Source organism: Canariomyces notabilis (assembly GCF_033297395.1).
Source record: "Canariomyces notabilis strain CBS 508.74 unplaced genomic scaffold N656scaffold_1, whole genome shotgun sequence".
NCBI classification, from domain to species: Eukaryota; Fungi; Ascomycota; class Sordariomycetes; order Sordariales; family Chaetomiaceae; genus Canariomyces; species Canariomyces notabilis.
Window position 1 is genome coordinate 1,091,678 of NW_027041823.1, and position 20,706 is coordinate 1,112,383.

Here is a 20,706-nt window from a genome sequence, read left to right on the forward strand (position 1 = left end):
TACCGCTTAGTATCAGATAGTACATCGAGTACTGTATACTTTGAGTACAATGCTCACTGTGAACCTATAGCGGGGCCGAGGGGCACTCCAGTCGTCGAGCCCAGGCACAGCAGGTATGACGAAGGCCTTATAAAGTTACAGTGCCTGCTCAACTCGAGCTCCCCTCCAACCTGGAAGAGTGCTACTGGTCGAAGCCTTCCCACAGTAATACATAATCTCGCCTTCCTCCCCTATATCTAACGCGCCCACAACACTTCGCCCCTCCATAAGCCATCGAGAGAGTCTGACGGAACAGAGTGATACGCAACTGACCCTCCCTTCCCTTGGTGCTCGGACCTACGAAGCTCGCCGCATCCCACGTTCAAGATGCTTCTACGACTGCGTGCTCCCGATGGCATGTTCCGCCTGACAGCCGAAAAGGACGATACCTTTGGCGACCTCATTAGTCAGGTACTGAGCATGTGTTTCGGGTTGTCGCGAGCTCGAGGCTAACATGTCACGCAGCTGATGCCGCAGCTCCCCTCAACCGTCGATCCCAAGACAATTACCCTCTCCAACCACCCGAGCGGCGGCGATTCCAAAAAGATTGGGGAGATTGCAAGGTTCAAGATTAGCCAGGTTGGGCTCAGGCAAGCCTGTCCCTGCCCGATTGTGCGCTTGTTGCACACTTGGTGGGCCGTCCATGCTGACGCTGGGATGCCAGGCACGGAGACCTCATATTCGTCAGCTATCAACACCAAGATGCCGCCACAAACGGAAACGTAGGCGGCGAGGCCCCGAAATCAGCTCCCCTATCCTCTACGAACCGGCTTAACGGCAAGCCGATCCTCCCGACAGAAGACCACCCCATCGACCCCCTGCCCCCTATCTCGTCCCCGTCTGAACGGATCAAGAACCCATGGGAGGTGGTCAAGCAGTCGCCGCTGGATGACCGGTTAGACAAGCAGGACGGCAAGATACCGAGGAAGAGGGACCCCAAGATGTGCCGCCACGGGCCCAAGGGCATGTGCGATTACTGCACGCCCTTGGACCCCTTTAACCCCCAGTACCTCGAGGAGAAGAAAATAAAGTACATGTCTGTGCACTCATATCTGCGCAAGATCAACGCAGCCACGAACAAGCCCGAGCTTGGTAGCTCCTTCATACCCCCGCTTGTCGAGCCCTATTACCGCGTCAAGCGCGATTGCCCTTCCGGCCACCCGCAGTGGCCTGAAGGCATCTGCACAAAGTGCCAACCAAGTGCTATTACGCTCCAACCTCAGCCCTTCCGCATGGTGGACCATGTCGAGTTTGCCACTCCCCAGATCATCGACAGATTCCTCGACGCTTGGCGACGGACCGGGACACAGCGCCTGGGCATTCTCTACGGAAGGTATCTCGAGTATGATGTGGTGCCCCTCGGCATCAAGGCCGTGGTCGAGGCTATCTACGAGCCTCCGCAAATCGATGAGGTTGACGGCATTTCGCTTGATCCGTGGGAAAACGAGCAAAAGATTAATCGCGTCGCCCGGCTTTGCGGCCTAGAACAGGTTGGAGTGATTTGGACTGACTTGCTAGACGCTGGCAAGGGAGATGGGAGCGCCATCTGCAAGCGTCATGCCGATTCGTATTTCCTCGCCTCGCAGGAGATCGTCTTCGCCGCGCGGCTGCAAGCTCAACACCCCAAACCGACCAAGTGGAGCGATACGGGAAGATTCGGTTCAAATTTCGTCACCTGTGTTGTCTCGGGCAACGAGAAGGGCGAGATCTCCATCTCGTCGTACCAAATGTCCAACGATGCTGTCGAGATGGTCAGGGCCGACATTGTCGAGCCCTCTGCCGATCCCGGTATGATGCTCGTCCGCGACGAAGAAGAGGACGACGGCTCGGCGAGCAGGACACGGTACATTCCGGAGGTATTCTACCGCAAGATCAACGAATACGGAGCCAATGTGCTGGAGAACGCCAAACCAGCGTTCCCAGTCGAGTACCTTTTCGTCACCCTCACGCACGGTTTCCCAGAATCACCCAAGCCGATCTTCAAGGATAGCGGGTTCCCCATCGAAAACCGAGAGTACGTCGGAGAGGCACAGGAGGTCTCGGCCGTTGCGAAAGCGCTCAAGGTGAACCAGAAGGATGCTGGCCTGAACGTCTCCGACTTTCACCTCCTCTGCTTCATCCAGCAGATGGATGTCTTATCAAAAGTATGCGCCTACCCGCCCCCAGATGTTCCCCTTTCTCTCTTCAAACAAATTCTAACCCATCTACTCGCACCTCTAGGAGGAAGAAGCTCTTCTCTGCAGGGTAGCAACGCAGCATGACCTGGCGGAGTCGTTCCAGCTGGGGTCCACGACGGGGTGGCAGACGCTCCACATGATCCTGCAATCCACTGGTGAGAGAAATCCCAAGCGCTCCCGACACTCCTACACTAATGACGGCAACGAGGCGGCCCTTGCCGACGACAAGACGGGAGAACCTCTTGCTAAGCGTTTTGCTGCTGTCAGGCTAAACGAACCCCGACCGCCGCCGTTTCCACCGCCGGACAGTCCGCGGAATTGAAGAGGTGGGGAGGAGTAAAGGAGGACCGATGAGGCTGGGTTTTACGAGCAAACATACCAACGAAACGAAAGGGAGTTCATGACAAAGTGAGGAGCATATCATGGAAGAATAAATTCTGGTGGCTGTGTCAATAGATGACAAAAACATACAGCAAATCGGGGAGGCGTGCTTTGCCTTATTGGCGGTGATCTGACTGGTGCATCCGAGCCGTAAAGGACTCGTGTCTTTATGCCTAATAGAAGTTGGGTATGATATACGCTGTTCTGTTTGCAAAGGCTGGACTCCTTGCTCAATCGATGCTTCAGATCATGGGGCAGCGGCCCACTGCCTACTGCCCACTGCCCACTGCCCACTGCAATACCCAGTGCGTCACCGGGCGTGGTTACAGTTTATTGGAGGGAGATGCCCGCGTGGAACGTGCCTCTCTCTGGCCGAATATGCTGCTGCCCAGCAACAATATTCACCCGGTTCTCAGCCACCTAGCGCGGCAGCAGCAGGGACAGACAAAGCGGAGCGGTCATTTTCTTGGATCAGGGAACGGAAGAGGGCTGTTGGCGATCAGGGAGAGCAGGTACGGCCCTGGGCAACGCGCCGTAGCTAGTGAGGGCGTAGAGTAGGGGAGGCCACCTCAACTCAGTAAGGGCGCAAGGCACGGCAGGGCGGCAGACTAAGGAGGTTGAGCCAGCTTGAACCATCTACTGAAAACTACTAGGTACTTCAGGTTAGTCTCCTTCAGCACGTCGAGTACCACAAGCATACTTCCTTGTACTGGGCCAAGTCGGCATCCAACCCACCGCAAATTGAGTGTCCCAAGGTCTTGTACGTTGATGGGAAAGGTGTAATGGGGAGAAAAAACACTATTCATGAATACCTAGACACTGGGAAGCTGCGTCGAGTCCGATTGGCGTGTTGTCAGCGCATCCCAAGCCCTGAGAAACATGGGAGAAAGGACGTTGATGGTCAATGTAGGTAAGTACATCAATTCTCCTACAGTGATTCCTTCCCTGGTACGATCTTTCCTTTTCAAGACGATCTTTCCATTTCACGGTGTGTGTTCCTTCTATCCTACACCAGCGTTACTTCCCTCTTGATGGCACTTCACCGGCAGTTGCACCTTTTCCTAGCGAGACTTCGCTATTTCATGGTATATGCTCTTTAGCCTCCTTCCATGCTGCACCAACGTCAACTTCCTCCTTGATGGCATCCCACCGGTGCTTGCCCTGGATGTCGTCTTCAGCATGCTAGATATATTTCCCGCTCTTCTACCCGAGCGAGCATTCTGATCGAGTTCAAGTATTCACTTCTGTCTGAGCCGTGTTCGTTCCTCAATCTCAACGAGGCCTATAGGTCACATCTACCTTCCTACTTTCAACCCCCCCACCAGGTAGAGTGAAGTAGCTAAATGGTACCAAGAAAGCACTCCTCCATCCGCCGCCCAGATAATGATCACTGAGCTTCTCATGAGCTTCTCAGTTCGATTCTTCTCAAAACCCGATTTATCAAGAGCCAAAAAGAGCTCAAGGCCCTTCTTCTTGATATCTCGGTCAACTTCGCCCCTGGTCTCTTTGAGGTTCTCAGAGCCGCTGCGCTCCAGATCTGGACTTCTTCCGTCGCCTTCCATCCGATCCCGGTCGCTTCTGGGCCGTCTACGCGATACTCTTCGAGAAGCCGGATGCCAAGCCCCGGCTCTACATCGGCTCTGGGACGGCGGATGGAACGAACGGTCTGGTCGGCGTGGTAGCACGGTGGCGCCAGTATGACCTTGATGAATGGTTACCGAAGGGATACCAAGCCGCCCTCGATGACGGGTACACCGCCACCGTCCGAGGACTCCTCTGCTGGTCCGACCGCCCGCCCTATAGACTCCGCCCTGTTGGTCGCCTCTTCTTCATCGTCCTCGAAGCCATCTTGACCTTCATCTTCTGGGCCATGGACAAGAACTACCCCCCCCCTTCGACGTCTCAAGCCTGTTGCCCTGGGGCAAGCGCCTGCCTTGGGATGGCGCTTGCACTCATTGCGTGCTGAAGGAGATGGTCGCCGGACATTTCAATTTGTCCGAGGAGGAACTCGAGGCGCTCTACAAGGAGAAAGAGGAGAAGAAGCGTCAGTATATGAAAAACTGGCGCGAACAGCAGAAGGAGGAGGACCGTGACACATATTATAGGAAATCCGCCGAGCAAGTCAACCGGTCTAGGGAAAAGGACCCGGAGCGACACCGACAGACGGTTCACAATCGGAAGGCCAATTACCTCGAAACAAAGAGGTACCATTGTGCTGTTTGCAACAAGTCATTTACAAGCAGCACCAGTCTCAAGTCCCATCTCACGCGCCCGGTCCACTTTAGGAAACTGAAGCAGCACCTGAACCCCAATGTCTGCACGATTTGCGACTTGGGGTTCGCCAAACCGTCCAACCTCAGACGACATTACCTCTCAAAGCAGCACCAAGACGCTGTGAAAGCCAAGGCCAGTGAGGCTGTTGTCGAGGGGGCGCTTGCCGAGGTGGAGGAGCAGCCTGCCAATGTTCCTGATGAGGACCTGGACGCGGATGGTGTGCCGGAGGACCAGGACCAGGACGAGGACAAGGACAAGGACAAGGAAGAGGCGTCCATGGACGTGGACAATGCGCCTCAGGACAAGGAGGATGCATCCGAGGACCAAGAGGATATATCCAAGGATAGCGAGCTTGAACCCACGGACAATGAGCCATCGATGGTTGTGCCGGACAAACCCAAGGCTGAGGAGAAGTTTCTCCCAGCCAAGGGCGGAGCAAGCAAAGTCGACAAGACCGGGGACCAGGTGTGTATAAGCAGGAGGCAGGAAGACTTGAGGGTTCTGTAGCAAAGTAGTGCATCTGAGTTTATCTGAGCTAATCGATCGTCGCAGAAGGGTAAAATAGGGGTATCCATGTGTCGTAGCTAACACTAACGCGTGACCCTTTTATGGGTAATAGTGCACAAGTAGAAGAGTACTCGTGCATCTAGAAAGGATCTTGATTGCTCCTCCCTCTCTTCGGTGGTATTAGCAGCCATTCATGTTCACAGAGAATGCATTACATGTCATGACTGAACCAAGCAAAACCAACATGCTCGCTTGCTTTACACATTTCACAGAGTAAAATCATATCAGTGGCACCCATTGAAAGAAAGGAGAACCTCATATTAATACCACCCCATCTTCCGTCTAATCTCCTCCTCCTCACTAACCCTCTGCCGCCTACTATTCCCACCATTCTCCGTCCCCATGCGAGCAGCCTCACGGATCTCCTCCTCACTCCTCGCGATCATACTACCCACCTCATGGCCCACAATCTCCGCAAGCGGCGTGTCACAGCCGCGCAGGCCGATGAACTTGCCCAGCTTGCGCCGCTTCTCCTCGAGCGTTAAACCAGGCGGCCACGAGACGGGGCACGGGTACTGGTCGGTGTAGGGACCGGGAGTGCGCTGGTGGTAGAAGTGGGCCAGCGACTCGAGCTGGGAGTCAGTCAGCAGCCAAAAGGCCAGCAGGTTCCGGGGAAAATCCGGGTGCACCGCCCCCGTCGTCAGCTGCACCAGGGGGGCCAGCTGCTGAGACATCTGCGCCAGTTTGGCTTCGAACTCGGGGTTGAGTGCTGCGCGGCGGGCGCTGAATGTTGTGGTTGTTGCTGGGGTGGAGGAAGGGAATGGGCTGGTGTTGTTGTTTGGCTGCTCCATTTTGATGTGTTGTGTGGTTTCTCCGTCCTGGATCTGGCTCGTTTCTAGTCTCGAGTGGTCCGTTTGACAATCGGTGTGAGTGCCGCGTTATTCTAGTCTTCCTCCTTTTATATCCCCTTCCTTTTCGGCCCGGGGATGGTGGGCTTGAAGGAAGTTGTTCCGGCGTGTAGAAAAGGATAGGAGAACAGTCTGGTTCAGCACCAGATAACAGTAAAAAGAGAAGAACAGATGTGGGATGATTGATATAGTAAACAATACCCTTCTTGTCTTCCGCCAGAGAAGAAGAGAAGCAGATAAGGAGACGCGAGAGTAGAAAACCCGTACTTATGTTGATTTCAAAGTATGGGAGCTGCTAGCAGCAGAATGCAATACCTAAGTAGCAGTTCCAGAGTTGGTCTCCTGTTGCTTCTGAAGACCAGACAACAGGAACTAGTAGTTCGCGTTGGTGAAATGTTGCGACGACTCTCGAAGCACAGGGATAATAATGACCTCGGGGGCACCTCTTGCTCTTGTAAACGCCCAAAAGGGGACCTATCCTTCTTTGAACGGGGTTCTTCTTCCAAAAGTGGCATCGACCCAAGTATGAATCTCTTTGTCGTGTGGTGCTATCTTTAGGTACCCTGGGAACAAGTCCATTTCCACCCCGTCTTTGTTCTTCCGCCGAACAATCCAAGACATTGATCGTTGCGGCTGTACGCTCGGAAAAGGATAATCGCAAATATACCAACAACCCGGGTCCATAACCTCGTAACTGCCACAATGCAATTCATAACTGCCCCACGCTCGGAACGGAATCTGGTTATAGCCACTTCAGCTTGGCAATGTGATCAGCCTTCTTTCTGCTTTGCTTCACAAAGCCCATCATTCTGAGCTCGGCCAGGCCTCGATAGAAATGCACCAGCGCCGACCGCTCGTCGAGTCCAATCTCAGACTCGTCACCCACAAGCGTGTAGTAGGCAGACCACAGATCCGCCACGTTGATCAGCGCGCCCGCCTCTAGATAGAGATGGTACAGGATGGACGTCGTGGGCAGTGATGATGTCAATGAGCCCTTTGCCTGGCTGCAGCAATCGCAGGCAAGGTAGTCGTGCGGCCGGGAGAGGCTCCGTCCGAAGGTTGCTCCCGGCCGTGGAACAAAGACGTCCAAATAAGGCGTTTTACAGTCGTACACCCAGGCCTCGTAAAGAAAGAGATTGTCAATCGAGTCGCAGTGCAAGTTCTCGGACAAAAGACCGGCCAACGTGTCAATGGCCGCGGTAAAGGCATTGTCCTCCTCGGTCAGTGTTGCCGTGTCTCGGCTGAGCTGTACCTTTTGAGCCACTACCGTTGTGCGCAGAACCCTGCTCTGTGCGCTGTACTTGCTCTTGAGTGTCGTGCCCTTGTTCTTTGATCGGAGGAGCAGGCCCTCGACCTCGTCCCGGAGGTCGGCAAGAGAACGGGCAAACTCGTCGACATCAGCTATCCACGGTTCCAGACCAAGCTCTGGGCTCCCCGTTCGCATGGCAGCCGAGATGCGGTCTATCAGGGACAGAAACTCGTCGGGGCTTAGTCGCCTCAGCCCGTCGACAAGGAAAAACGCCCCTGACTTTTCGTCGAGGTCGATACCTGTACTCAGGGCGAGCATGTAAAGCTCTACAAAGAAGCCCGAGTTGAGGCCGGAGGAGGTTACAAGATGCAGGGATCGCAGCAGACGCGTCAGGTACTCCTGTTGTTTTTGTTTCTGCTCCAACACCTGGGTGATGAGGTACTCGTCATCTTCCAGCAGAGACAGAGCATGGTTCAGCTGCCTGGCTTCCACTGCAGCTTCGGTATGGTGTTTGAAAGAGTCAAGGGTCCGGATAGCCTCAATGTGCTCTGGCTGCAACAGCCCGCGGTCCACGCAGCGCTCGATATCGAGCAGCACACTGAGAGGGTTCGCATAAAAGTGGCACATGTATGCGTACTAAACGGGGTGTTTGTCAGCACATTTAGCAAGGTTGAAGCGGGAAATACTGGGCTTGCCTTCAGGGCGCTGATGAAGGCCTGAATGCCGGCGACCTGGTGTTGCTGGCGTTCCACCATGCTCCGCAGCAGCGACGGCCCGATCCTCAAACTGGCTTGGCTTCCGGCCACAGCGGTCTTGAAGACGCTTTCCAGGACAGAGTTGGCTTGGACGACATCGAATTGGGCGCCATGGAGACGACAGGCGGTGGATTTGGGCAGCCTCGCCTGGAGGAGCTCGACCGATGTGGCGATGCCGAACAGCACATCAAACTGGATGCGGTCGTGCCAGGAGCTTTAACAACTATCAGCTCGAGCTTACCACAATACAGCGGGGGATTCGCCTACTGGAACAGCGTGATCAGGTCGGCCAACAGGCCGCTATCGAAGGCTTCACTGTCCTGAAACGCAACAATAACCCGACGCGGCGAGTGCTGGTGACGCAGAAAGACATGGAGCGCCTCAAGGTCGTAGTCCAAATATTTCCTCCCCTGCCAGACCGAGCTGGTAGTTAGTCCCGCATGCTCTGCTAGAGCGCTTGAGGGCTAGCAGATCAGAACTCACATCCTGCCCAACTGAAAGCTCCAGATCGTCCTCTTCATCGTCAACCACACGTGCCGTGGCATCTCGGATGATCTTCTTCAAGGCCGCTTTGAGATTCGGGGCTTCTGAGGCGCGTAGCCCGACGAACCTTGCTTGAGTCGCGGTGCAAAGTGTGCTACCCAACTGTCCAAACAGGAGGTCCTGGGAAGCGATGTTGGGGCCGGTGATGATGAACGCTGCGGCAATCTTGCCGCTAGATCGGTCCAAGTAAGTTAGGTGAGCAATTTGAGAATCATCAGGAGAAGACCACGTACGTTTGAGACCCCGGGTCCTGCTGCAGAAAGCTAGCAACCTCATCGAGCGTGTTTCGGTTTGCTTCTCTCAAAACATGCTGCACCACATTTTCAGTGAGAGTTCAATGGCTGGCTGATACGCAACCATTGGAGAAGACGTTGACTGACCTGAATGCCATCTTCCAACACTGGCCAAGCGGTTTCGAAGAGATGCTTGCGAAGTTCAACAGCGGCAGGGCGCTCCAGCCCGTTGAACAGCGGCGTGAATTCTGAGCCCAGACTGAGTGCAGCGCGTGGCTGCTGCAGTTTTGATGCGTCTTTCTTGGCCACTTTGCGTCTCTTTGCGGGACGAGCGCTGAGTTGGATGTCCCCATCACCATCTCCAGGGTTGAATATGTATACGGCCTTTGTTAGGATGTTAGTGAACAAATGCGTATTGACTTGTTGGTGAATCTAATGTGAGTGCAATTACCCGGTGATCGTCCTCTTCAAATTGGGCAGTGCCGCCCTCCATATCGGCCATGATTGTCAAGTTACATTTAGATGACAGGCTTCTGGGTAAAAGTCTTTCTGGTGGTTTGCGTCGTGGGTGGTTGTGTTGGTGTATAAGTTACGAGGATGAACATAATGCTAACATTACAAAGTATACCTATACCTTGGGGGACGTCAGCCACTCTTTCGGCGCCACAGAACGTGGCTTTAGATAAGCATTCAGCGAGTCGCACGACAACAGAGTCATCAAACAGGAGCACGCGACTTCACTTGTTGATCCTCTCAAAGTTGATTCAGACTGCTGCAAAACACTGTCATCAAATCTCACAAGGGCAAATAAGTCGATAGCGAGCACTCTGTTCGCATATCCTCCATGTTCCATGTCCCTCCTCTGGTTTTGGTTTTTTTCCTCTGTTTTCTTTTCATTCCCTCATGTATAGTTCAAATACTTTAGCAATGAGTTTCATCCGTTCATTGGGACCCTGTGATGGGCTGCTCTCATCCTACCCACTGTTCCGTCTACCTACTGTTCCACGCAGCGCCTGTTTTAGAGGACTAAGACTAACCTAAGCCTTCCTACCCTTGTCTGGAACTGCTGTGATCGTAAGAAAAAGTATCGGGAGGCCACGGGCAAGCATGCTTGCTATCCTCCCTGTCACGACCTGTCCCTCCCGGTCAAATAGAATTCCCTCATTGCAAGACACAGAGCAGTCAAGTCTCTCCTCCCTTCTCTGCCATGGTTTACTGCTCATTGCAGTTCCGCTGCTGTGTCTAACCCCCCTGGCGCCTTTGTACACTTGGATGCCTTCCAAATAGACGACCAAGGAGAGACTAAAAGCAGAACAAGATTGTGAAAAAGAAGAGGGTAGAATGAGCACGCCCTTACTGGAAACAAAACACCCAACAATTCCCCACAAGAGATGTCCAGGCGCCAAGGCAGGTCGATAGAATCCTCCTAGTTTTACATGTCTGCCCAGGCCTTGTCTGTCAAAGTCTGAATCGCCGAGTCATCTTCACGGCTGCATTCATCTGGCCAAGCCAATATTGATGCGGCTCGCTCCCGAATAGTAGCAACATTCAGTCAAGACTGCTGCCGAAATGTGGGAGCCGCTTTGCCCACGTTTGGGCCTTCAGAACGGAAGGGAGAAAGCGGTCTAGGCAGACGCCCCAACCGCCTCGGACTCCTTGGCCTTGCATCACTAATTAGCGAAAATCCCGTAACACTACTAAAGGGCGCCTGATGATGCTCACCTCTTCGGTAACAGGCTTCTCAGCCTCTTCAGATGTCTCGGCCGGCTTGGACGCCTCCTTGGCTGCCTCCTTTGGCTCCGCCTTTGCGGCTTCCTCTGCATCTTCCTTTGCCTCCTCCTTTGCGCCTCCCTTGGCTTTCGCTGGCTCAGCACCCTCGCTCTTCTCTTTGACGCCGTTCGTCTTGGCTCCTGCCTTGGCTGCGGTGCCATTCACGGCATTCGCGCCTTCGGCAGCGGGAGCAGGGGTCCCGTCAACAGCCAGGAGCTTGTTCCACTTGTCCAGCAGAGCCTGGGAGCGAGGCTTGAAGTGGAACTCTTCCTCCTTTGGAATGTTCTCTAGCTTGAGGATCGCCTTGAGCACCTTGTTGATCTTGGTTGCTCGGATAATGCTGACTTCGAGATCCGGGAACCCTTCGAGCTTCGTGATGTAGTCCGCCATAGACTTCATCTCCTCCTCCTTGGGCTCTTGGTCGCGTGTAAGCAATCCTTTCTGGAGCTTATGCCGGAGGAACAACACTTCCTTCTAGAGAAGGGCAGCTGCTATTAGCTCTTCGTTGAACCTCAGGGTGGCGGCAGCTGGCACACGTACCTCTTTCCTGGCGTGCCTATCCTCAGGCGACAGCTCTGGCTCTTTCGGAGTCACAACCTCCTTTTCAACAACCTTTTCATCTGCCTCCTTCGTCTTCTTGGCCTTGGGCTTGGCAGCCTTGGTGGACTTGGGAGTAGATGCAGCTCCGTTGGCCGTCTTGGGGGTAGAGCTGGTCGTGAGTTTGATTTTGGGCTTCTTAACTGAATCTGAACGCTGAGGGGTCTGTTACGGGTCAGCATTCGCATTATACTCTGCGTTCAGGCGGTCCGCTCTCTCTTACCTCGGCGCTCTCCTCGGCCTTTCTCTTCTTGGCTTTCTTATCCTTGGCTGGTGTCTCATCTGAATCAGGAGCATCTGCCATTTCGACGTCTTCTTCATCCTCCTCAACAGCCTTGGACTTCTTGCCCTTGGGGGTGGCCGCTTTCGCAGCCTTGGCCTTCTCTTGTTGGATAAGGTCCTCCTGGAAGTTCTGCAAGACCTCTTTGTAGAACGATAAAGAATGATTCTTAGAAGCCAGCTCGTATGCAGCTTGCAATGGCTTTCTCATCTTGTCCAACCTGGCGCCCTCCAGCACCGTGCTCGGATCGAGCTCGATCAGGTCAGAATTGGGCACCCAACCACTGGGAATCAAAGTCAGCTTCTAAAAGAGAATTGAATTAGTTCAGACAGGTAGATGCAACTTACAACTCGTTGGTGTGCAAGTACATGACGGGGAATGTCCGGTCAGCGACATTTTTGCCACCGTCGGCGTAATCCTCGCGGTAGGTGCCATCGGCCCTCTTTGCTGTGACGGGCCGCGACTTCAACAGAGAGGCCGGGAGCATATCCTCGTCACAGATGATGACGGGCCATTGCGGGAAGCCCTTGAGCTTGACAAAGTAGTGATCGCCCGGCTGGGCATCGAGGTGCAGAATGCGCGGCTTTGACGCCTTTTTGTTCAATTTCTTTCCCTTGGAGCCACCGCCGCCAATCGACTTGCGTTTGCCCTTGGATTTGTCGGCATCGGCACCAGCCACCTCCTGGGACTGGTCGGCTTGGTCTTGTGCCGCAGTCTCGTCGGCGGCTTCGGTGGCCTGGGCTGCGGATTCAGCAGGAGCAGCGGCGTCCGTCATTTCGACGTCAGCCTTCTCCTCGGCTTGCTCGGCTTGCTTCTCGCCAGGCTCTGTGCGAAAAAGGAAATGTCAGCATTGCAAGTCAATCGAAGATGCATGACATGAGCGCGGCTTCGGATGCGATGATACCTTGAGCGGCCTTGTCAGATTTCTCATTCGATTCGGTCGGCACTGGTGCAGTATCGACAGCGTCCTCGGTCTTGGCGGCAACAGCTTCCTTGAATGCTTCGGCACTAGCATTGGTGGTCGCGTCGGCAGCGAGTTGTACGGCCTCAGCTGCGGGCGCGGCTTGACCGTTCTCGCCAGACATGGTCGCGAGGTGGCGATGTGATGTCAGTGCACCGCGACTGGGGAGGGTTGTGTGAGTATCGAAAAAGTATCGAAAGTTATCGAACGTGATGAAATGTTTGGACTGCGAATGCGAAAGGCAGGACTGGACGCGTTCTTCACGCGAAAGTTCACTTTGCACCTGGTCGCAAGCACTTGGCTGCGCGTTGCGATGGATCTTGATGAATTGCGCGGGTGGGAAGCTTCGCACAATGCGCGGGCGCTAGATAATATAGAACGAGGTTGCGCCGAAGTTTTTAGAGAGCGTTCGCGAAGGGGAGAAATTATTTGACTTGAGTGCAGTTTAACTGACTACGCGGGTGTTGGTCCGAGCGCCCCCTGGTTTGTGGACGTGTGGCCGTGTGCGTGACTGCGTGTGGGTGTGACTGGGCATGTGTGTGTAAGTGGGACGGGGAAGCTTCGCTCTCCTTGGTTCTACGGGAGTGCTTATCACTTTAAAAGGGGGGGCGGAGTGCTTGGGAGGAGCGAGCAACTGCGGCTTGCGTCAGATCCGATCCACGACGCCAACACTGGACCCAACCAACCTTGGATGCCTGTCAATCCAAAGACACAAACCTAACCCGCTTTCTAGCCCGCTCGCCCATGCTCGCCCAGTCACTGTCCCATCATGGTCGGCCCATCAACACTGGCACTGTTGTTCTCCCAGGTAGGTAGCGTTGCCCTTTGCCACCTCCCAGCCCCCAACAGCCCCAGATGATCAGGGCTGACACCTCGGACCTGATCACAACACACCAAATACCCCACACCACACAGCCTCCCAACTTCAACCTGATAGGCCTCTTATCACCGGGGTAAAGACAGCATCCCTCCCATCGTCCGAGCCATACCTGTTGAACGGATGGAGGAAAGGAGAGAGAGAAGAGGGAAACAAGAAGCATCAATTTGTACTCTCCAGACTCCAGGCCAACTCCTTTGTATACCCTACATCATCCGGAGAAAGGGGGGAAGGGGAAAATTTGACCTCCAACCTAAGCATCTCACTCCGACCCCTCCTCGTCGACATCCATGCCTTCCTCCACCATGACCGAGAATGTGGGCTCCTGGTCGACTCCCACGTAGCTGTCGCTCATCAAGAACAGCTTCAGGTCGTGCCGACCGGGAGTAGGCACCGTGAATTCCAGTTTGAGATTGAGATTGCGGCCCACCGTGACCCGCTTGATTGCGAGCAGCGTCGCGGTGCTCTCCTCGCCCACCACCAGCCACCAGTTCTCCGACTTCTTGCCCGGGTAGAATGGCGCGTGCACTGTCGGGTCGAATTCCTCGTCTTCCTCCATCTCGCGCTCGATGCGGATTTTGAGATACGCCGGCTCACCCGCCCGGATATTGTTCTCATCCTCCACCTCGAACTCAAGCGAGATGTCCGGGTACTTGGTGTTGGTGAAATTGGCTGCCTGCGCGAGCTGCGCCTGCGAGAGGCCGAGCTCTTTGATCAGCGACCCATAGTCGGGGTTCTCATCAGGGTTCATCTTCTCCATAAAGTCAAAAATGTCCCGGATGCCATATTTGTTGGCCACTTTCACCACCTCGGGCGTGAAGTTGGGAATCTGTTTTAGCGGGCTGTCGCGGTCCCACATGGCTTGCACCACCATCTGCGACATTTCCATCGCGTTGAGCGCATTCAGATGGCCTTCAGACGACAATATGTCAACAGCCGCACTCAGGAGACTGAGGACCTTGGTCAAAATGACCTCCTGATCCTTGGCGAGATCGATTGGCAGGTTCATTCTCGAGAAGTGAGCCTGGATCAGCACAAACGCCTTGAAATCAGGCGAGTCAAAAACAGCTTGCGTCATCTTGACGGGCACATTGTCGTAAATGCGCCGCAGGAGAGCTTCCTCGTGCCGCCTGATTTGTATCGACTCAAACTCGGTGGCCGACGACACAATTTCCAGGAGGCCCTTCAGCTTCGTCTTGGGCTTCAGGGACAGAAGGAATGTCTGCATGGTGTGATACGAGATGTTGTAGTATGCCGCAATCATTGCTGCGTTCTGAGGCGCCACCGTCCCGTCATCCTCATCCAGATCGATGATCTTGGCCTCGGAAAGCTCCTGCAGTGTCGTCTCGACCAGGTCCGAGAGATATTGGCTGAGCCCGTCGTGCGTGGGATCCACCAGGCCGTAGTAGCTTGGGTTGGCGAGAAGGCGCCGGTAGAAGTAGGTAAAAGTGGCCCAGTTGATGGCGTCTTCGCCCGACTCAATCATCTTTGTGCTGATTTCCGTCACAAACGCATCATGGAGGAAGTTGTGCAGATGAGACTCGACGGGGAGGGCGTCGTTGAGGAACTTTTTGTAGTACTCTCGCTTAACTGCCGGAAGCATGAGCACGCCGCGACCCCGTCCGTCTTTGGATGGCTGCATGGCTTTTCCGAACATCTGGAGGACTTCGCTGAGGGGATAGTCAACGTAGCGGTGCTCTCTTCCCTCAAAGTATTGCGTCCCCATGACGATCACCAGGTGCGCCGTGCAATCGAGCTCCCAGCAGACGTCCCGAGAGGCAATCAAGACTTGGATGGCGCCGTTGTTGTAAAGATGTTTCACGATGCGCTTGTCACTCTGGCTTAGCGCTTCGTGGTAGTAGCCCACACCGTGAGAGAGCGCCTCGGCAAGGGCTTCTTCCTGAACCCTCTCAAGGAGCTTCCGGATCTGGTCAACTTCAACATGCAAGAACCGGTCTTCATCATCGTCGGCAAGACATGCCGTGAGGATGTCCCGAGCCGTGGCTCTGGTCTGCTTCCGACTGGGCACGAAGATGAGCGCTGGCTTGTCGGCCGACATTTGTGTGACAGCAAGATACGTCGGTTTTGCCATGGCCAGCATGAGCGACGGGAAATGGGGTATTGTGTAAGACTGGATATGAAGTTCCAGCGGCACTGGCCGCACATGAGGGCTGAAGTTGTAAATGTCATGCTTCTTGGCGTCAATCCATTCACCAATGTCGCGAGCATTGGCAAGGGATACACTAAGGCCAACGATTCTCATGGAAAGTTCCGCCTGCGTGCGAATGTAGTGCATCCGGGATACGACGACCTCATAGATATAACCCATTTGCCCGCCGAGCATATGCAACTCATCCGCGATGAAGAGCTCTACCGTTTGCACGTTCTTTCTCCTCTTCCACTGGCGCGATAGAACATCCCACTGAATCGGCGTGGCCAGGATTAAGTCGCCCTGCTCCAGCAGCTTCAGATCACTTGTGGTTTCTCCCGTCAGCTTTACGATGTCCTTCCCGCCTCGGACATGGGAAAGCCGCTTTTGCCAGTCTTGAAACCGGAGGTCCACCAGTTCCTGGAAGGGGGCAATGTAGACGGCTCGCCCGTGGTCTTGCTTGGCCCAGTGACGGAGCAATGCGAACTCTGCGCATACGGTTTTGCCGCTTCCCGTCGGGGCAGCGATGAGGACATTGTTGTCCGTATTGTACAGGGAATTGAAAGTCTGAGTCTGCACCTTGTTGAATTGTTGCCAGTCCGGGTAGAGAGCCATGTAGTCCTTCGCTTTCAGGGCGGCCACTGGGAGGGGTTGCAGTTCGAGTAACTCTGTGTGCGGAGGGAACCGTTCAGGCAGGATGAGCTTCTGGAATGACACTGCCATGCGAGTTTCGGAGTGCATCCACCGATCCGAGACGACAGAGATGAAGTAGTTGGGGGGCATCGGCTCGGAGATAGGTACAGTGAATTCCACAAGGTGCTCGTTCTCGTCGGCCTCGGCGTAGTCCTTGCGGAGGATGAATTGGTCGTGGAAGAGTATGTCTTCGCCGTCGCAGTCCTCGACGATGATCCAGAAGCTTTCGGCCAGTCCATGCACATCCAGATCCCATTCAAAGTTTGGGGTAATGGTGAGCTCAACACGCAACATCGATCTCGTCATGGGCTGCACCTGGGCTTGGATCTCGAGGCGAGGAAATTTGGCAACCAGAGCGCACACAGTCTTCCCAGCCTTTGGCAACCCAAGCAGCTCGCCCATGCGAGGAGGGTCCAGGTCGAAGTAACTGGTAAACGGCACTTCGATCCTCTCTGCCTTCCGAACAATTTCGGCCGGACAGCCGGGGAACTGTCTGAGTGGTGACATGGTCGGCCACATTCTCTTCTCAGCCATCTTGCACAGGTTCAGCGCCAGCTTGGCCACAGAAGCCCAGCCTTTCTTGAGAGTAATCTCAAAAATAGCCCGAAGGATACGGCCAGCAGACTGAGTGACGTAAACCATGTCCGCCATGAGGGCCAGCCCTTCAAGCTTAAGGCGAGAAATGTAAGCCTGGAGAAGGGCATTGATCTTGGCAGCCGGTTCTTCGATGCTCTCCTTGACGGGAATCGGGACTCGAGCGAGGATCTTGGCAAGCTCGAGCTTCTCCTCCTGGCGAACCGGGATGTATTTGAACTCGGCGCTTTGGGCGAAGACTCGGAAAAGCTCGACGTCATTCATGGACGGCTGTATTAGCTTGTTGTAGGTATCCATCGACCCGTGTGTGATGTAGTAGTGGGAGGCGATACGTCCGAGCTCTGTTGACTGCATCTTCCCGGTCTTTTCATCGTACTTGATCAGGTTCGACTTTTTCAGGACGGTTGCGGCTGAATGTACCAGGTCCACGCGCATTTGCTCCAGGGCCTCATCGTCTGCATACTCGGCGCCAACACTGTAAAGTCCTGGGGAACGGAGCATCCGGACAAAGAGATAAGTGTATCCAAGCCACTCGACACCCTCATCACGGGTTCGGACATTCCCAAGGACAATCTCGGCGTTGAGGTTGTCAACAAGCTTGCTGGCCATTTGGCTTTCAATCGGCAGCTGTTGATTGAGCAGCGACAAATAGTACGTAATCTCGCCTTGTGTTGTGATGATGATACCCTCGCCGTACGTGTCGAACTGGGGTCTGCCTGCACGGCCTAGCATTTGGAGGACATCTTGGGGGCTCAACTCAACCCAGCTGCCCTTCTCCGGCGAATAGACCTGCGTCCCCTTGATAATGACTGTATGAGCGGGAAGGTTGACACCCCAGGCGAGCGTCGCCGTGCACACAAGGACCTGGATGTGCCCGCTGGCGAAAAGGTCTTCAACGTCGGTCCTATCAGCTCGGCTCATGCCGGCGTGGTGGATACCGAAGCCATATGGCAAGATGTCCTTGAGATCCGTGTTGTTGACCGAGTTCGCCGCCTCACTCAATACTTCACGAGTGCCAGCATCGTGCTTGAGAATCTGGTTGATTGTATCCATCTCCAGGGCCTTATCGCGTATATACTTTGCTGTCTTGGCCGTTTCCTTTCTGGAATGGACGAATACCAGCATCTGATTGCGATTCTTGCCAACATGCTCAAGGACCTTCTGATAGGTAATGTCATTCATCGTCTTGAGCTGCTTGATGGCCTTCCTGTCCGTGACGCCAATGAACTCCTGGCGTAAGGGGCATGGGCGGTACGACCCATCAAAGTGGAACATGCCCTTGTTCGGATCAACCCGAAGAAAACTGGCAACATCTCGATAGTTCGGCAGGGTTGCAGAGAGACCAATGATGCGGACCGGCTCACCCGTCTGCTCGGTGCGGCGAATGGTCCTGCTGACTACGCTCTCGAGAACTGGACCGCGGTCGTCGTGCAGCAGATGAATCTCATCTATGACGATAAGCCGGACAAGGTTAGTGTAGGAGATGTCAGTGGCCTTTCTGGTGATGACGTCCCACTTTTCTGGCGTAGTCACAATGATCTGGGTCTCGGATATTTGCTGCTTGGTGAGCTGCCGGTCACCAGTAAGCTCCGAGACTTTGATGCCGTAGGGCTCCAGGCGCTTCCCAAAATTCCCGACCTGTTCCTGGACAAGAGCCTTTAGAGGTGCGATATAAACAATCTTGAAGGCATCCAGATCAAGCTCTCCTTTGCTATTCCTGTTCTTCCCAATCTCTCGAAGGATGGTCAGCATGGCAACGTTGGTCTTGCCGCTGCCTGTCGGGGCGCAAACAAGCATGTTGCCGTCGTCCTCGAATGCCACGGGATAGCACTTGGATTGTATTTTGTTGAGTGACTTGGTTGTACCAAAAGGAATCTGGGCCCATTCCGGCATCTCGCTGATGGGAATGTTCTGGTCACTGGGATCGTTGCGCCTTTTTGGAGGGGGGATGTTGACTTCCTCGTAGCCTTTGAAGGTCCGCTTCGTCGTGCCCTCAGGCAGCCTCACCCTGTGGTTAGTCATGAGGTGGTTGCCCTGGTCAAAGACAAGATTGTCCAGGTTGATTAGTTTCCTCGGTTGAAGCCCCCCAACGAGCTGCGCCCCCGAACGCTCCTGTTTCTGAGGCTGTCCGTCGGCGAAGGCGCCCGAATCGATGTCCATTTTGATTTCCACCTTCAGTTTCTTCTGGCCATCTTTGGGCTTTCCGTGTAGTTCGTCGAGAATCCAGCGCAACCCTTCGGATGCCATCTCTCTCTCAATAGTGTCACGTTCCTCCTGGTTCTCGGCTCTGGCCAGCCGCGTGAGCCATACGACCTTTTCGCGGTTTTCAATGAGCTTTTGCACGAGTTCATGGTGCTCATAGTCGAAGAGCTCCATCAGGTCATTTTCAATATCGCGAAGCTGCTTTTCCTCACCACCGGGTTCATCCGGTTCCCCTGATAGGATCTTGAGAGCCGACAAAGTCTTGTCGTGTTGAATATGTGCATCTGGATAAAGCCGGCCAATCTGTCGCTGCAACCAGTATGCATCGACGTCTCGGGCGGGAATGTAGTTTTTCTCCTCGGACTTGGATTGCCCGTTGGGCGCCGAGTCAATCACCATGGCCTCGTCCGCCAACCCCGGCTCTTCTTCCTCGCGATCCTGACCCGCCTCCTCGCCTTCGGCAGCTTCTTCTGGGCGATCGTCTTCATCACCCTCGGCCTCACTTTCCGAGGACTCATCTCGGACAACATCAACCATGCCTTCGTCCTCGTCCTCGAAGTTGACAGCAACACCTTGGCGGCCGTCAATCTCATCTTCACCGTCTCGCTTTACTTGCTCCATATCCTCCTCGTCGTCTTGAGCGTCATAATCCGTGATCTTCTTTCCAAGATTTACAAGCTCGTTGAACTGCTTTGGCCCCATCGAGGCCCCCAAGATGTCGTCGATCTCCTTCTTTTTATCAAAATCCTTCAAGTCATCGTCTTTGAGATACTCTAGCACCGCGTCGGCCGCACTCCGCACAACCTCGTGGGGGACGTCGCCGAGGTGTTCTGACACAATCGTCAAGATAAGGTTGAAAGCATCACGGGTAGGCTGCGTTCGTGGGCGGTACCGGATTCCTTCGATCAGGGCATCGGCGCCTGACAGGATCCCGCCACCGCGCGCCTCGGCCTTTCCCTTCTGCTTCACGAGCTGCAGGACGTCAGCGCCTTCCCGCATGCTCCCCCGCTCTACATCTGGCATGGCGCTCGTCTTCTTCGGCTTCGGTGCGGCGTCGCGTGCTACGCGGGAGCCCATGTCCTTGATGGACAAGCGGCCGGCCAGCGACTCGGGGTCCCCAGTGGCCTCGTCGGTCCGTCTTGTGACAAACCGGCGGTCCGCCTGGAGGACCAGGTTGGACATGGCCGAGTACTTGTATTGCGAGACATCGCGATGATAATCCGACATCTTTGGAGGTAATGATGTTCTTCCACCGTAAAACGAAACGAAAAGTTTGAAGGCAGACGAGACGACCGGAGGAAGCAAGCAATGGAATGACTTGCGATGGGATCAAGAGTGTCGAGGTTATGGAATCGCCGCCGAGTGCAGTTCTTGCATCACGGCTCTGTGGCGATAATCAACCAGAACCAGCCGCACACCGAAACTTGGTCTTTTGCGTGGCAGACAGAAGATGACCAGCGCAGTGCATCGAACCCTTGCTCTGGATACGGGTCTCGACGGGGTATCAAAACTGCTAG

At 54.6% G+C, this 20,706-nt stretch overlaps 5 protein-coding genes across 5 annotated transcripts; 2 read left to right on the forward strand and 3 right to left on the reverse strand.

Annotated features, from left to right (window-relative positions):
• Positions 1-119: 119 nt before the first annotated feature.
• N656DRAFT_773393 (polyubiquitin-tagged protein recognition complex, Npl4 component) lies at positions 120-2,609 on the forward strand. Its single transcript, XM_064814056.1, has 5 exons — positions 120-450; positions 505-629; positions 704-2,183; positions 2,260-2,371; positions 2,484-2,609. Exons 1-5 carry the CDS (start codon positions 367-369, stop codon positions 2,486-2,488), a joined length of 1,806 nt encoding a protein of 601 aa, XP_064674875.1. The 5' UTR covers positions 120-366; the 3' UTR covers positions 2,489-2,609.
• Positions 2,610-4,568: 1,959 nt separating this feature from the next.
• On the forward strand, positions 4,569-5,405 carry N656DRAFT_825472 (uncharacterized protein; the record flags this gene model as incomplete). The annotated part of the gene is made up of 2 exons (XM_064818448.1): positions 4,569-5,336; positions 5,379-5,405. The coding sequence occupies 2 exons, from the start codon at positions 4,569-4,571 to the stop codon at positions 5,403-5,405; spliced, it is 795 nt and encodes a 264-aa protein (XP_064674876.1).
• Positions 5,406-5,698: 293 nt separating this feature from the next.
• N656DRAFT_793805 (uncharacterized protein) lies at positions 5,699-6,229 on the reverse strand (the record flags this gene model as incomplete). Its single annotated transcript, XM_064817207.1, has 1 exon — positions 5,699-6,229. The coding sequence occupies one exon, from the start codon at positions 6,227-6,229 to the stop codon at positions 5,699-5,701; it is 531 nt and encodes a 176-aa protein (XP_064674877.1).
• A 707-nt stretch (positions 6,230-6,936) lies between these two features.
• N656DRAFT_26788 (uncharacterized protein) lies at positions 6,937-9,649 on the reverse strand. Its single transcript, XM_064809066.1, has 7 exons — positions 9,518-9,649; positions 9,214-9,450; positions 9,067-9,143; positions 8,774-9,005; positions 8,558-8,700; positions 8,231-8,504; positions 6,937-8,171 (listed from the first exon to the last, which is right to left on the reverse strand). Exons 1-7 carry the CDS (start codon positions 9,566-9,568, stop codon positions 7,029-7,031), a joined length of 2,157 nt encoding a protein of 718 aa, XP_064674878.1. The 5' UTR covers positions 9,569-9,649; the 3' UTR covers positions 6,937-7,028.
• A 1,042-nt stretch (positions 9,650-10,691) lies between these two features.
• Positions 10,692-20,416, reverse strand: N656DRAFT_786095 (Sec63-domain-containing protein; the record flags this gene model as incomplete). The annotated part of the gene is made up of 14 exons (XM_064816491.1): positions 10,692-10,727; positions 10,789-11,310; positions 11,434-11,598; positions 11,657-11,996; positions 12,061-12,538; positions 12,618-12,776; positions 13,933-17,377; positions 17,408-17,527; positions 17,558-17,600; positions 17,634-17,692; positions 17,729-17,785; positions 17,819-18,300; positions 18,331-18,355; positions 18,386-20,416. The coding sequence occupies 14 exons, from the start codon at positions 20,414-20,416 to the stop codon at positions 10,692-10,694; spliced, it is 7,962 nt and encodes a 2,653-aa protein (XP_064674879.1).
• Positions 20,417-20,706: the final 290 nt, after the last annotated feature.

Coding starts and splice junctions, on each gene's coding strand:
- N656DRAFT_773393 (XM_064814056.1), top strand. CDS start 367: ATGCTTCTACGACTGCGTGCTCCCGATGGCATGTTCCGCCTGACAGCC. Junction 630..703: donor ATTAGCCAGGTTGGGCTCAG/GCAAGCCTGTCC, acceptor CTGGGATGCCAG/GCACGGAGACCTCATATTCG. Junction 2,184..2,259: donor AGATGGATGTCTTATCAAAA/GTATGCGCCTAC, acceptor TCGCACCTCTAG/GAGGAAGAAGCTCTTCTCTG.
- N656DRAFT_26788 (XM_064809066.1), bottom strand. CDS start 9,568: ATGGCCGATATGGAGGGCGGCACTGCCCAATTTGAAGAGGACGATCAC. Junction 8,505..8,557: donor GACCTGATCACGCTGTTCCA/GTAGGCGAATCC, acceptor TAGTTGTTAAAG/CTCCTGGCACGACCGCATCC. Junction 8,172..8,230: donor CCTTCATCAGCGCCCTGAAG/GCAAGCCCAGTA, acceptor CACCCCGTTTAG/TACGCATACATGTGCCACTT.